We start from the raw sequence: 13,786 nt of genomic DNA, 5'->3' as shown, positions 1-13,786 counted from the left end.
TCTTATTTTTCGCATCTTGTTCATCAAATCTCAATTGGGGTTTTAATCCTAACAAAGATGGTCTTAGACTCGACGAGTTGGACGAACCACTCGGCGAGTCCTATGAAGATTGTCTGGAACTCGACGAGTTGTTCTTCAAACTCAGCGAGTCATATGAACAGTTACTGAGTTAAGAGGGGTTTAAGTGTAGAAGGTCCAACCTTTCGTCACTACTCGCGGAATTAGCAATTTATCGAGTAGCAATAGCCCCAGAAACCCAAATCCTCAAGATGGATGCTCTGGTGAGGATTTGGAAGCGAGTAGGGGATCTGCTCGTGGGACTCGGCGAGTTGTTCCCGGACTCGGCGAGTTGGATGAGTTTCCTTGTGGCTTTCGAATGGGAGAAGAACTCGTCGAGTTGTCGGCCCAACTCGACGAGTAGGGTCGCGGATGGGGACGAGTAGCCCAACTCGGCGAGTCGGGTCAACTGGAAGTTGACTTTGACTTTGACTTAACTTGGTTGAGGGTAAAATGGTCATTTTACCCTAAGTATAGAGATCCATTTGAGTGTTTGTGGGGTTTGTAGCCGGAGGATTTCCGGAGCAGCAGCGGACGGAGGTTTCCCGCACTGATTATCAGCAGCTACTTGTATGAGGTGAGTTACCTTCTAGTAGGGGTGGGTCTAAGGCCACAATGTCGGCCCACCAATGAGGAGTATCTAGAAGATAATTATCTTTGTGATAATTTATTTTGGTCTAGTATGCGTTTGGTTATGAGTTATATATGTATGATATGTTACATGATAGGGATAGTTTCCCTGATAGTGGTCCTTAGGACCAAGGGGTAGGTCAGTACCCGGATATGCCTGACTGTTGCTTCTATCTTGTTATTGTATGCTAGTGGTAGGAGTGGAATAGTCCTCAGTTACCGGTTGAAAGATACCGATGACGATTACCGGTTGAAAGATATCGATGGTATTGTATGGTATGTGGTATGATGAGGGAACTCACTAAGCTTTGTGCTTACGGTTTCAGTTTTTGGTTTCAGGTACCTCTTCATCTAAGGGGAAGGAGCCGGCGGCGTATCATGGCATCGCACACACATTTGATTTTCCACACGGTGTTTTCTGGGATTGTACTATGATATGTTATTTGCTTATGTTGTGGGTTTGAAACATGATACTTGATTTTATGAGATGACGTGTTGATTCAATATTTTCTAGTGAATGTTTTATGAACAATTTAATTAAAAATGAAATTTTTGGACTTGAATTTTGGGACGTTACAGATCAAATACAAAATAAATTACCCATATAAAAAATAAAGTAAAATGCATTGCTATTTCCTTACAAGTTGCCCTAATACTAGTCTCACCAATAATCACCACACGAACAATTCCCATCTTTAAAACAATGAAACCTTCGAACATCCCTCACAACAATCTCCCTCCCAACAACCTTCGAAATAAACTTAATCGCTGAATGGCAATCATTACAAACCCTAAGATTTTTCGCAACTCGAATCGTGACACCCGGTGGCATATTAATCAACCCAAATGCTATAGCCAACCTCTCACTATGTCCACAAAGCAAACTCTCCTTTTCATCTTCGTTCACATCATGAAGAACACACGAAGTATCGGGCACATACCCTTCTTGTTTCAATCTCTCCAATAACTTTTCAAGAAATCCATGAATTTTCTCACTTTGCGGGTGTGAAAAATCCCCCGCCATAAATTTATGCACTTCATCATCAAACTCAATCCAACTGCACCCCGGTTCTTTCTTAACCCCGTTTTTAATCATTGTTTTTCGTACTTCGGTTGCTTTTTTCCAAAACCCTGCGGACGAGTAGATATTTGATAGTAACACGTAGTGGCTGGCGACATCCGGCTCGAATTCCAGTAGATTTCGAGCCGCGATCTCCCCTAGGTCCACATTTTGGTGAATCCAACAAGCACCAAGTAGGCTACTCCATGCACCAAGTTTCTTGAACCGTGGTGGCATTTTGGTTATCAGCTCGTGTGCTTCGGCTAGCCGCCCGGCTCGACCTAGCAAGTCAACCACACACCCGTAATGATCTTCGGTTGGGTCAACCCCGTATTTGTCTTTCATTTTATGGAACAATTCTAGACCTTCATCCACCATGCCCGAATGGCTACATGCTGCGAATAGTGAAATGAAGGTAACTTCGTTAGGGTTGATTTCAGCCACCATGTGGTTGAAAAGTGACATGGCGACGTCTCCTTTCCCGTGCATACCATACGCCATGAACATTACATTCCATGTGATCACGTTTCTCACAGGCATTTCATCGAACACGTTGCGGGCGAAGTTTAAACACCCGCATTTTGCATACATATCAGTTAGGGCACTTCCAACTGCCACATCCGTGGCCAAAAGATTTCTAATTGCGTAAGAATGGATTTCTTTACCTTTTGCTAAAGCAGCCAAGGCTGCACAACCTGGAAGAACAGTCATTAGGGTTATTGAATTAGGCTTACATGTTACCTTTTCAAGGTTTTGCTCGTGGGTTTCATCTCTTTGATTCATTTTATGCAGCAAATCTAACGCGTGTTCATGGAATCCACAAACGACGTATCCTGTAATCATTGTATTCCAAGAAACCGTATCTTTAATCTCCAATCTATCAAAAATGTTTCTTGAAATGTCGATTTTCCCAATTCGGGAATACAAGTCGATTAGCGCGTTTTGCACATACCCGTCTTTTGAAAACCCCATTTTGACGATGAACCCATGCATGCCTTCTTTGTCATGAAAAGATTCACAGTGGACAGAAGCAGGAATTACACTCGCCATTGTTGTAGGGTTAGCAGAAAGCCCAGAAAACTCCATCATTTTGAAGAAAAGAACAAGGGCAGAATCGTAAAATCCGTTCTGTGTGTAACCCGCAAGCATCGCGTTCCAATTTGCAAGGCTCCGGTTTACGAGACGATCGAAAACTTTACGGGCGATTGTAATTTCTCTGCAATTGCAGTACATGTCGATTAAAGCACTAGAAACGTATGAGTTTTCAATCAAATTATTGTTTCTTATTGCATAAGCATGAATTTGTTTCCCATGATGTAATAACTCCAAATGAGAACAAGCAGGAAGAACACTTGAAATTGTGACTCCATCGGGCTTCATTTCTTCAAGAATCATGAGCTTGAAGACAGCCATGGCTTCCTGAAATCGATCTTGTTGTGAGAGTGAGCTTATCATGGTGTTCCAAGAAATTATATTTTTTCCAGGAAACATCTCAAATAGCGAAACTGAATCTTGAATTCTTCCTAGTTTTGCGTACATAGACATCAAAGAATTGTTTGTAAAACTCATGGTGTCCCCGATTTTTAAACTGTAAGCATGAACTTGCTTCCCAAGCATGACACCATGGCGATTTTCAAGATTTGAACAAGCAAGCGACATGCTGACCAAGGTAAATGAATTGGGTTCCACTTTATCATCAAATTGCATTCGCCTAAACATATCCAAAGCAAGCTCCCATTCTTCTAACCTACATAACGAAGCTATAAAAGTGTTCCATGACACTTTATCTCTTTCAGTAATTTTGTCGAACACCTTGACGACATCGTTTAAACCCCCACATTTCCCGTACATATTCAAGAGCGTATTCGCAACAGTCACTGAAGATGCATCGTACCCAAGTTTAACAACAACACCATGAACCTGTTCACCCAAATTGAAGTCCTGAATCTCTGTAACTGCTTTTAAAACAGCCGGGAAAGCGAAGTTGTTGGGGCGGAGACCGGCGGTGGTCATGTCGATGTAGACGGAGATGGCTTCGTGGAAGTTGCCTGAACGGGTGTGGGATCGAAGTTGTTCGATCCATGAGGAATATGAGCGTGAATCTGATGTGGGTTTTTGATTTGATGAAGGGGGTTTAGGAGGGGAGCGAAAGCTGTGGTTTTTGTTGATGGGGTTTTGTTGTTGGTGGGGAGTTTGAAAAGGGAGGGAGATTGTAAATGCGGACATTGGTGGTTAAATTCAAAGCTCCTCTGTTCCTTTTCCCAAGAAGAGAGGAAGGAGATGGAGGGAAATTTGATCCTTACCAGAAAAATCTCATCCACACTTGCACAAGTCCAGAACATCTTGATAAAAATAATTAGAACTTTCAAGAAAAATAATAAGTTTTATGTTAAAAATAAGCCTTTCAAAAATAATTCACTATTGGTTTATATTTGTGTATTTAAAGATCATGGTCAAATAACATATTTTTTTTCATTTGTTTAATATATATATGTCTATCAATTTTTTCTCCCATACACTAAGTTGTTTGGTTCATTCAGATTTGATTAAATCAAAGTTTGACTAGGTCACACCTTGTCGCTTATGGGTGAGCAAAAATCGCACCGCAACTAAAATTAACCGTAAAAACCACAACCGCAATAAAAACCGATGGTGAGGTTTTCTGTTTTTCAAAAATCGCAAATTTGCGGTGCGGTGCGGTTATTAGTTTTCAAAAATCGCAAAAAAAAAAACGCATCGCGCCGCATATATTATATACAATTTTTTTAATTAGTTATTAATATATTAAATATTAAAAATAAGACAAGTTTCATGGATGAAAGATGGATAAAATACGAGAAGACAAAAATGTTGGTTTTTTTCTTATGTTTAATTTTGAAAAATGATGAAATTAGATAATTTTAAGATATTTATTGTTAATTATTATTGATTTGACAGTTTTAAGATATTAGTTGTTTGTGATTTAAGTTAATTGTCTTATACCTTATGTTTTTTTTTATTACAACTAATATGTTTGAACTCCTAAAACCGTTTGAGCTCTAAACTATGGTTAAAAACCATACAAAATAACTGCACAAAATCCATACGATTAATAACCGCAACACAAAAAAAACAAAACCGCACCACAAAAATAACCGCCTAACCGCACCGTAAAAATAACCGCACCAAGCGGTTTTGAAAATGGATTAACAGTATTTGCGATTAGTGGTGAGGTTTTAGCTAATAACCGCACCGAACCGCACCGCGCTCACCCCTAGACTGTCACCCATTGCCTTGAATCTAAGAGGCATATCAAAGAGTCATGACAAAATCAAAGGCTTTTAAATTTGGTATCAAATAGTCATATCTCTGTAACTAAGCAAGTTAGATGCTTTTAAATGTGATATCAAATAGTTTGTATCTCAGTAATCTTACACAAACTCAGCCTCTTGTTAGACCAAGTATATTATTTTTCTTCATAATAAGTTGTTTTTTTCACATATAAGAATTTCATCCGGATAGAATTTTAATCTACTGACCAGTTTAAGCGTTAAGCAATCAATTAAATTTTGCCGACATGGAATGTATTGGATACTTCATTAAAATGTTAGAACAAGTTCTCTTCCCTTAACGACCACTAGTATATAAATTTTCATAAAACTACAAAACAAAAAAATTGCTATATTTTATTGATAACATGTCTTATTGACATCCAACATTGTATATAGTGGATCCATTCATATGTTCAAAAAAAGAAGAAGAAAAAGAAAAAGCCTTGGACTCCAAAACACGATTAATCCACATGCAATTCTTGGATAGAAACATCCTTACGAACTTTCAAGTTTATTTGATCAATGTCCCATCCAACGTCTCTCAATTGTTGTAAAAAGTTCTCAAATTGATCATTAAGTTCATTCAGACTTTCTTTCAGATCATCAAAACCATCTTTTCGCTTGTCTTGATTCTTATACAGCCAATATGTCTGCCAAACACTTCGAAGCACCGAGAGACTAGTGGCTCCTTCCTGTCATTTTTATAATATAACAAGAAAAACCAAAATTAGATAATCAGACATTTAATCACATGTGGTGGTGGTGGTAGTGGCGGTGGTGGTGGTGGTAATGGTGGTGGTGGTGGGATACCTTAAAGCAGACAAGGGTCTCAAAATCCTTGAAAGGCTGTTGGTTCACCACAAGAATATATTTTTCCTTAGCATACAGTTTCAGAAGCATCTTCACCTACCAAAAAAAAAATTATGAATTAGTTTATGTTTCTTTAACCCCTAGGTTTTGCTGACATGGCATTTATGTGGCATGTAATGGAAACATCATTAAAAGGTTGAGTGTGAAAAGAATATGAGGTGATACCTTGAGGCCTGATCTTTCTCCAACAAGCATGTCAGAAAAAGGCACACCAAAGGCAATTTGTGGAACCGAAAATTTCTCCCATGATAAGATATTCTCCATTTTATTGCATTCCTCACATCCTAAATCCAAAATACATTTTTAGTCCTTATCTTTTATTTTTAGTCAATTAAGTCCCAAAAACCGGAAATTGTATTCATTTTGACTCTTTTACCCGGTTTACAGGTCATCCAACTTTGAAAATTTACACTTTTGTCCCAGATTTCGAAACTTAATACAAATTTGGTCCAAATTTTACACTTTTGGCCAAAATTTCAAAATTTTGTTACGAATTCATCCTAAATAACACTTTTGGCCCAGATTTTGAAACATATTACAAATTTGGTCCAAATTTTACACTTTTGGCCAAAATTTCAAAAATTTGCTATGAATTCATCCTAAATTACACTTTTGGCCCAAATTTTGAAACTTATTACAAATTTGGCCCAAATTTTACACTTTTGGCCAAAATTTCAAAATTTTGTTACGAATTCATCCTAAATTACACTTTTGGCCCAGATTTTAAAATTTACTACACAAAACCTATATTATAAGTAAAAACTAAAGTAAGTTGCTATTATAGGTAAAAAATTTACCTAGAACTTTGGAGTTTGAAACATGCAAGTTAACCAATATCCGGGCACGTTTTAGATTTACCTGAAAAAAAAAAAAAAAACTAATGTCAAAAATTCTACAAAAAAACAATTCAGAGTACAATATTGAATATCCTCCTAAATTACACAAATAATTAAAAAATAAATAAAATAATTTATCTGACTGAGTCAAACTGAAGAACTGAAAGAGAGAGGTAACGAAGCCAAAGGTGAAGAAGGCGAATAGTCATCCATGTTGATGCTAAAACTGGATATGATTTCACAACACCTGGTGTAGACTGCAATAAGGTTAATATAGAGTTACATCACTTCCTCTCAAAATGACCAATATACCCTTTTACGACCTTTGTTAGGTATTTTATTTGTTGTGTTTACACCTAATAAAAACAATGACATACATACCAAGACCAATATGCCAAGACCAAGGCCAAGGAGTTGTGCAGATACTTCCCAAACTTCTTCCTGAAAAATATTTAAGTCACTCACAAAAGTAAAAATAATTTGGTTAAAATGACGAAAATACCCTTTTACCTTTGCTGCCACATCCCCAAGATTGCCTGAAATAGCAAAATGATTTTGAATCACACGAAGTGAAGGATCCTTTAGCCCTCTTGCCACAGCCTATTCAAGTTATCAAATATTAATCAAATGAACTTCTAAAAGTTTTAAAGCACACAGCAAAGAAAATCAATATTATTTTTTAACTTTTAATGCTTTTGTTATTCGGTCAATCTTGTAAATTTGCATACCTTTGCAAGATTCCCTAGAGATGCTAGTGGCAGGAAATATGCAGGATAGAGAGGTGTAGTGAGATCAAAGATGCTGCATATCACATTAAAACAAATTAATTTTAAATTTCTTCTTCTTATTATTTTGAAAATTTTACCTGATTATAGCAATGTCATTCAAATTACAATGCTATAATTAGGTATACTTTTTAAAGTTCAATGCTTTATTAAAAAAAAATAACAGAAAAAATCCATTAGTCACCTTCCAGCACTTCCAATGAAGTCTGCATACATACGCCATTGTTTTGGATCATCATCAAAAAGATTTCCAAATCTTCCACCTGTGAAATGCATCATGGTTATTGATTAATGTATAAATTTGGTGTTTTTTTATCCATTTATGAGATTTTCAAGAAAACCTACCAATGAAAAAACGCCCAATGGCACCAATCCCATCTTTTGATACCCATCTACATGTTTTTGGTAAATATGTTAAAGTTATATAATCATATCTTTAACCCTAAAAAGAAATTCTTGCAATTATACTATTATAGTAGTATCTATATAGAAAATCACCTGATGGCAGCAGCAGAAGCTGCAGCTGTGGTTCCAGAAGAATAGTCCAAACCAACTGCCTGTATTATATAAATGCACAGAATTTTATAAAAAAAAAAAACGATAATCAAAGAGCATTATAATTACAAAATCTATGATTCAGCCTTAAGTACTAGACATAGAGCAAAAAGATGATGATAATTACAAAAGAATAAAAAGAGATGACTGAAATGAAAAACAAAGGGAACAAGAAGTAGAGGAAATTAGATTAGGGAATCAAAATGTTTGTTTGCTAATGAAAAGAAAGAAAGAAAGAAGAATTAGAAAAAAGGTAGCAAGTTAGATTGATACCCAATCAGAAGTACTGGCTTGAGTTAGATTGACATGCCTTTAGAAGACTTGAAGTGACCAATGTGTGACAAATCCATCCAGTGACATTGGTTGGAAACTGTAACAACATGTATTCCAAGTAATCATCTGAAACAGATCCTGATTTTGAACAAAAAAAAAGAATTAGAGAAGAAACACGTTAGAGTTACCATATGATGTGAAAATGAAAAAAGGAACAAACCTGGGAAGCCAGCAGGAAGAACAAAATCTTTAACTATATCAGGAAGCCATGGCAATTCTTTTGAAGAATATCCATTAGATTTGGTGTCATCTTCAAGAAATGTTGTAAGGTGAAACTTGTCATCCAGTATATACCTGACTTATAGGAACATCAGGAAATAAGAGTATTATAAGACAAAAGGAATTTGAACAGCATATTTGGTTGGCATCTACAATGTAGAGTGATTTTTTCACATAGATACTTCAAGAAATGCAAATGTAAATTACCTCTTTGAAGTTCCATTCCCATATCTTTCCACCAAAACAACCCTATGCTCATCACTACAACCAAAAAACACATAAACCTACAAATCGGAAATGAAAACATATATCTAGAAGGATCCTCAACCCTCAGGAACAATTACACCAGGGGAACTGGATAGCAATGCAGCACAATCTCAATGAAATTTTTTATTTGGATAAAAGTGCTTTTGCTACTTGAATCCGTTTCCATAACACATTGAAAATGGATGAACTGTGTAATCCCATTGACCCAATGGACGCTGTGCCAAATTAACGTACAATCGCACAATGAAGAAATAAACGCAAAGAATAGAACCATATCTTTTTTCCTTCTACGTAACGAGAAAAACTGTAAGGAGATGAAGGTGTAAGCAATACCTTGTACGTTGAGTATCATCTTCAGACTCTTGTTTCGAAGAATTAGTTTGCTTAGAAGAAGAGTTGCATACAAATTGAATCCTCTGCGGCCTAGTGGCAGTGTTAAAATCGAAATTTGGGAAGGAGAGCTGCAAAGCGAATGACATTTTGTAGTAGGAAATGGGAGCTATGATTAGAGGGGTTTAGGGTTTATAACTGATTCGAGCTTTCTCTCCATTTTTGTGGAAGGAGACAAAGCAGCAAGACCTTCGATGGTGGGTTGAGGTTACCTGATCGGTTATTACTCTATTTATTAAAAATTGATTTCTATTTTCGTTTCTATTCGATTATTTTTATATAATATACTTAAATTTAAATACATATATAAATATTTCATTTTTTTTATGAATATGTTCATTTGTCTCTTTTTTTATTAGCGGTTTAAAATAAACCAAAGAAAAAATCTACGAAATTTCATCTAAAAGATTTAGAATATATTGGTTTTTGTATATTCCTTTTATTATTCATTGAATATCGAAAAAGAATACTAGGTCTAAAATATATGGAGAAAAGCATATTATAATGATTACTTATAACAAGTTATATTACAACATCACATGAATAAGAAAGAGGCATTACACATCACAAAGTTGCTTTTTGTGCCAGAGTCACTTTTTTATATATATTATAATGGCCAAAAGATTTACAACAAATCAAATAAATAACTCAACTTGTGGAACTACATGAACCTTGCTTTTGTTCATTACTATTTTCCTCCAAGATTCTTTGATACTCTTTCTCACTTGCTGAAATCAATCGTTTCAAAGCATCAAAGGTTGTTAACCTAATGCTGCAAGAACCAAACAAAATGGAAGGTCAAATTGGTCATTTCCTTTTTTTTACTTAATCTTTCTTACAAATTTACCCTCAGCTTTTTTCCTTCCATATCTTTTTTTTTCTAATATCCAGACAAAAGTTAATAAAGAAAAAAGGAAAATAGACATGGATTTAAATTTTAAGGGGATAAAAAAGTTAATAAAAGTAAACCTGCTGTTTGGTAACGTTTTTAATGCATTTGGCACAAAACCTCTATATAATCCAGCAACACCATCACGAGCAATAATACCTACATAAAATAATCCAATTATACAATTAATGATGTTTTTTTTTTGTGAAATTTAGTGGAAACAAGTGTTTTAAAGAAAAATTTAATACCTCACATTTGAACAAACATACGTTTTTAAGGCTTAATGCAAGAAATATCAATGCATTTTCATTTATTTGTTTGTTACAACATCTTACTAAGATTTCTTTTTTATTAATCTCATAAAAGACCTTATATTTTGTAAGTTTATTTTTTTTCCCGAAAAAGACCTTGAATTTTTTTCTTTTTTCCAATCCGGCCCTTTTAGTCAATTTTTTCCAAAAAAATTGTAAAACATGAGGGTTTTTCGAGAAAAACTAAAAAATTGAGGGTTTATTTGGAAGCATTTAGAAGATTGAGGGGTTTTTTCGGAAAAAATACAAATTCGAGGGTTTTTTTCGGAAAAAATGAAAAAATACAAGGTCTTTTTCAGGCAAAAAATAACATTGAGGTTTAATCCAGAAAACACACAGAAAATAAGTTGTTGACATTGATAAGTTTTTCAAAGTGAAATGATGTAATAAGAAGAAATGAAAGTAGAAGGGTGTATATTGTAAATAAATAAAAGAAAGTAGGTTGCTATTTATAGTAAGAAAATTACCTGGAAAAGCCTCCAAAACTGTTTTATAAGGAGTACCCCTCATTTGCATTTGTCTTCTTATAGTATCCAAAGGGTAGCAAGTTACAGTGGCAATAGTAGCTGCTACAAAAGCTGTCACTAGTGATGCTTCAGTTTTGTTTCTGAACTTTTCTGGCAAAGACTTTTTCACCCTATTTATATACATTCATTGTTAATTACCAAAATACCCTCGGCTATTGGTCAAACAAGTCATGTTTAGGATCCAAAATCAAATATGTTGGAGACAGTAGAGCATTTTCTTATGGATTTTCTATAGTGATTAATGGTTTAATCAGTAAAGAAAATAGTTAAGTGGCTAAAACAGTAAAAACCAATAGTTGAGGGGGTTAAATGTAAATATATTTAATAGGAAGCTCACAAGTCAAACACGCAAAAGTTGACTGCAACATAAGGGGCTATTCCAATGAGAGAAGGTACAAGTCCTCTGTAGAAAGATCCGATTCCTTCCTCTTTTAGCATCCTTACAACAACCTGATTAAAATTATGGTTTATTTATTTATAAAAATAAAAATAAAAAAAAAAGGTTATATGTTTTTATAAATAAATAAATCGTTAATAAGTAGACATAAATCTTACATTTGTGATTGTTTGATATCCAGGATCAACTGCCATTCGTAATCGAAGGACATCTAATGGATATGTCACCTAAAAAAACATATTAAGGAATTTTAATTTAAAACAATAAATAAATAAAAATAAAAATAAAAAATGAAAAAAGAGAGAGAAATCTTACAAAAGTGGAAGTCATTCCAGCAGAAGCACCTGCAGCTAATCTCCCAATAACAGAAAGCTCACCATCTTTCCCCCTATAAAGTTTCTGCAAAACTCAACATCAATTTATAATGTAATAATCATTAAAAAAATAAAAATCTTGCCCTTGTTTTTACAAGGGCAAAATGGTCAAATCACCTTTTTATCAGAAAAGGTTTTTGCATACCTTGTAAGACTCATAAGCAAATAGTTGGACTGCACTATACGGGAGGATACGTAGCACCTGAAAAATTATAAGACATAACTGAATCAATTAAGTTATATATGAGTGTCTTCTCATTAAGTCCTAAATTTTACAAATTTGCCCTTTTTTATGTTTTTCCTTTCATTTCCTCAAATAATGTAAAGCACCTGAGCAAGGTTACCCTTCCAATACCCTTTTACACCTTCTTGTTTTCCTATGGAAACAACTGCCTGAAAATTTTGCAAACAAATTTAAAATATTAACACTAGATAAAAGTGAGATAAGTTGATAATAAAAATAAAAAAAAAAGTGAGAAATTTGTGTTTAACAAGTTTCTTGAAAATTGAAACCTATCAAACAAGTTTTAATCAAAATAATGCTTTTATTTTATCTTTCTATCTTCTTTTCAATATTGATTTACTGCATATATTCCTCTAATCTTTTACTTATGAAGGGGTAACTTTAGATATATGACTAAAGTTAAACATTGCCATTAAACTATGTGTCACAAGGAACAAAAGATTTAACTCTACAAGTAATGGAGTATGAGTCAATAATAACATAAGTAACATGGAAATCATGTCAGAAAACCATTAAGATGAATACTTTGTATATAATAATGGATAAATAATAGGTTTAAATGCAAAAATATCAATGTAATTCCATTTATTTGTTAAATATAGTACATTGCTATTTCTTGCATCTAGCCCTAGATAATATGGATATAAAATACCTCTATGAATCCAATTGTTTTCTTTGCAGTTTCTTGCCCAGCTCTCAGCCCATGAGTCTGCAGAAAGAATACTTATTAAGACAAGAAAATGGAGGTGTAAAGCTTAAATAGGAGCTTTTTAATGGAATTTATCAGAAATCAAGATAACATGAACATCTTTTAATGGAATACCCATATCTGTTTTTTGAAAATTGGGTTTTTTATTTTCAGAATTCAAGAAGAAAAAGAGATTGATAGACCTAGTTATTTATTGTTCACGAAACATGTCAAATCGGATCACGGAAAACATTAATGAGTAGTAGGTAGCTAACAGAAACTGGAATTGATCGATGCTTATTGTTCAAATTGTAAACTAAACGAACAAAATTTCGAAATCAGGTGCAATACTTCACCTGCATGATGAGTTTAATCCGGTCAAGGGGTGCAGTAACGGTCTTCGCGGCGGCACCGGCGACTGCACCGGCGGCGAACACGGCAGCTTCTTTAGGCACCAAAGCCACAATAGCAAGCGGGTGTTTCATGAGCTGCGGTGCCTTGGGTGTGAATTCAATCGTTGCTGCAACTCTATTCTTCTCTGTCATTGAAACGGAAGCGAAACAATCAATGCCAAATGAACGAACAGGGCCACCACTACCACCGCATCTACGCCGCAGGAGGTCATTTTCTTCGTGTTTTAGGGGTTCAAGGCCCGGAATGTCCTTCCAAATTAATGTCGGTTGGTTGTTTCTGGGAATCATTTGGGTTTTAAGAGTGAATTTGAATCTTGAAAACAGAATCAACAACGGAATTTTAGTTGGTGGGATGAAGATGAGGTAAAACCCAGAGAAATGTAAATGTTAGGACTATATACTGTTGTTTTGCTTCTTGTACTTTATATAAACATTCAAAAAATATAGATTAAACTACAATAATGATCCCTATAGTATAGTAAAAGTTACAAATTGAGTATAAATTTTCATTTTATTACAAAAAGTATCCTTGGTTCTATTATGTTGCTACTTTAATTATTCATAACTTACATATTTACAACGTTTTACATTATAAGTTACAACATTATAAAACGATATTTGCACCCCAAT

General features: G+C 34.7%; 3 protein-coding genes across 3 annotated transcripts; all 3 read right to left on the bottom strand.

The window, feature by feature from the left end:
• Window positions 1–1,265: 1,265 nt before the first annotated feature.
• Window positions 1,266–4,081, bottom strand: OTP84 (Tetratricopeptide repeat (TPR)-like superfamily protein). The gene has a single exon (XM_079014363.1). It carries the CDS (start codon window positions 3,971–3,973, stop codon window positions 1,349–1,351), a length of 2,625 nt encoding a protein of 874 aa, XP_078870489.1. The 5' UTR covers window positions 3,974–4,081; the 3' UTR covers window positions 1,266–1,348.
• Window positions 4,082–5,387: 1,306 nt separating this feature from the next.
• On the bottom strand, window positions 5,388–9,537 carry RUS5 (root UVB sensitive protein (Protein of unknown function, DUF647)). The gene is made up of 15 exons (XM_079016771.1): window positions 9,257–9,537; window positions 8,864–8,917; window positions 8,598–8,731; window positions 8,411–8,515; window positions 8,048–8,102; window positions 7,895–7,941; window positions 7,734–7,812; window positions 7,493–7,565; window positions 7,275–7,364; window positions 7,146–7,205; window positions 6,908–7,021; window positions 6,726–6,786; window positions 6,094–6,212; window positions 5,869–5,964; window positions 5,388–5,750 (listed from the first exon to the last, which is right to left on the bottom strand). The coding sequence occupies exons 1-15, from the start codon at window positions 9,400–9,402 to the stop codon at window positions 5,520–5,522; spliced, it is 1,464 nt and encodes a 487-aa protein (XP_078872897.1). The 5' UTR covers window positions 9,403–9,537; the 3' UTR covers window positions 5,388–5,519.
• A 259-nt stretch (window positions 9,538–9,796) lies between these two features.
• On the bottom strand, window positions 9,797–13,561 carry LOC145070434 (putative envelope ADP,ATP carrier protein, chloroplastic). The gene is made up of 10 exons (XM_079017378.1): window positions 13,100–13,561; window positions 12,708–12,764; window positions 12,142–12,204; window positions 11,957–12,013; window positions 11,753–11,836; window positions 11,596–11,664; window positions 11,378–11,490; window positions 10,981–11,150; window positions 10,283–10,361; window positions 9,797–10,085 (listed from the first exon to the last, which is right to left on the bottom strand). Exons 1-10 carry the CDS (start codon window positions 13,442–13,444, stop codon window positions 9,962–9,964), a joined length of 1,161 nt encoding a protein of 386 aa, XP_078873504.1. The 5' UTR covers window positions 13,445–13,561; the 3' UTR covers window positions 9,797–9,961.
• Between the last annotated feature and the right edge of the window lie 225 nt (window positions 13,562–13,786).

This window comes from Lactuca serriola, chromosome 8 (genome assembly GCF_051521515.1).
Source record: "Lactuca serriola cultivar US96UC23 chromosome 8, Lser_US96UC23_V15, whole genome shotgun sequence".
NCBI classification, from domain to species: Eukaryota; Viridiplantae; Streptophyta; class Magnoliopsida; order Asterales; family Asteraceae; genus Lactuca; species Lactuca serriola.
This window is presented reverse-complemented; position numbering and strand designations above follow the sequence as displayed.

Coding starts and splice junctions, on each gene's coding strand:
- LOC145070434 (XM_079017378.1), bottom strand. CDS start 13,444: ATGATTCCCAGAAACAACCAACCGACATTAATTTGGAAGGACATTCCG. Junction 12,205..12,707: donor AAACAATTGGATTCATAGAG/GTATTTTATATC, acceptor CAAAATTTTCAG/GCAGTTGTTTCCATAGGAAA. Junction 11,491..11,595: donor GATATCAAACAATCACAAAT/GTAAGATTTATG, acceptor AATTTTAATCAG/GTTGTTGTAAGGATGCTAAA.
- RUS5 (XM_079016771.1), bottom strand. CDS start 9,402: ATGTCATTCGCTTTGCAGCTCTCCTTCCCAAATTTCGATTTTAACACT. Junction 7,566..7,733: donor TTCATTGGAAGTGCTGGAAG/GTGACTAATGGA, acceptor TGTGATATGCAG/CATCTTTGATCTCACTACAC. Junction 5,965..6,093: donor GAGAAAGATCAGGCCTCAAG/GTATCACCTCAT, acceptor TTTTTTTGGTAG/GTGAAGATGCTTCTGAAACT.
- OTP84 (XM_079014363.1), bottom strand. CDS start 3,973: ATGTCCGCATTTACAATCTCCCTCCCTTTTCAAACTCCCCACCAACAA.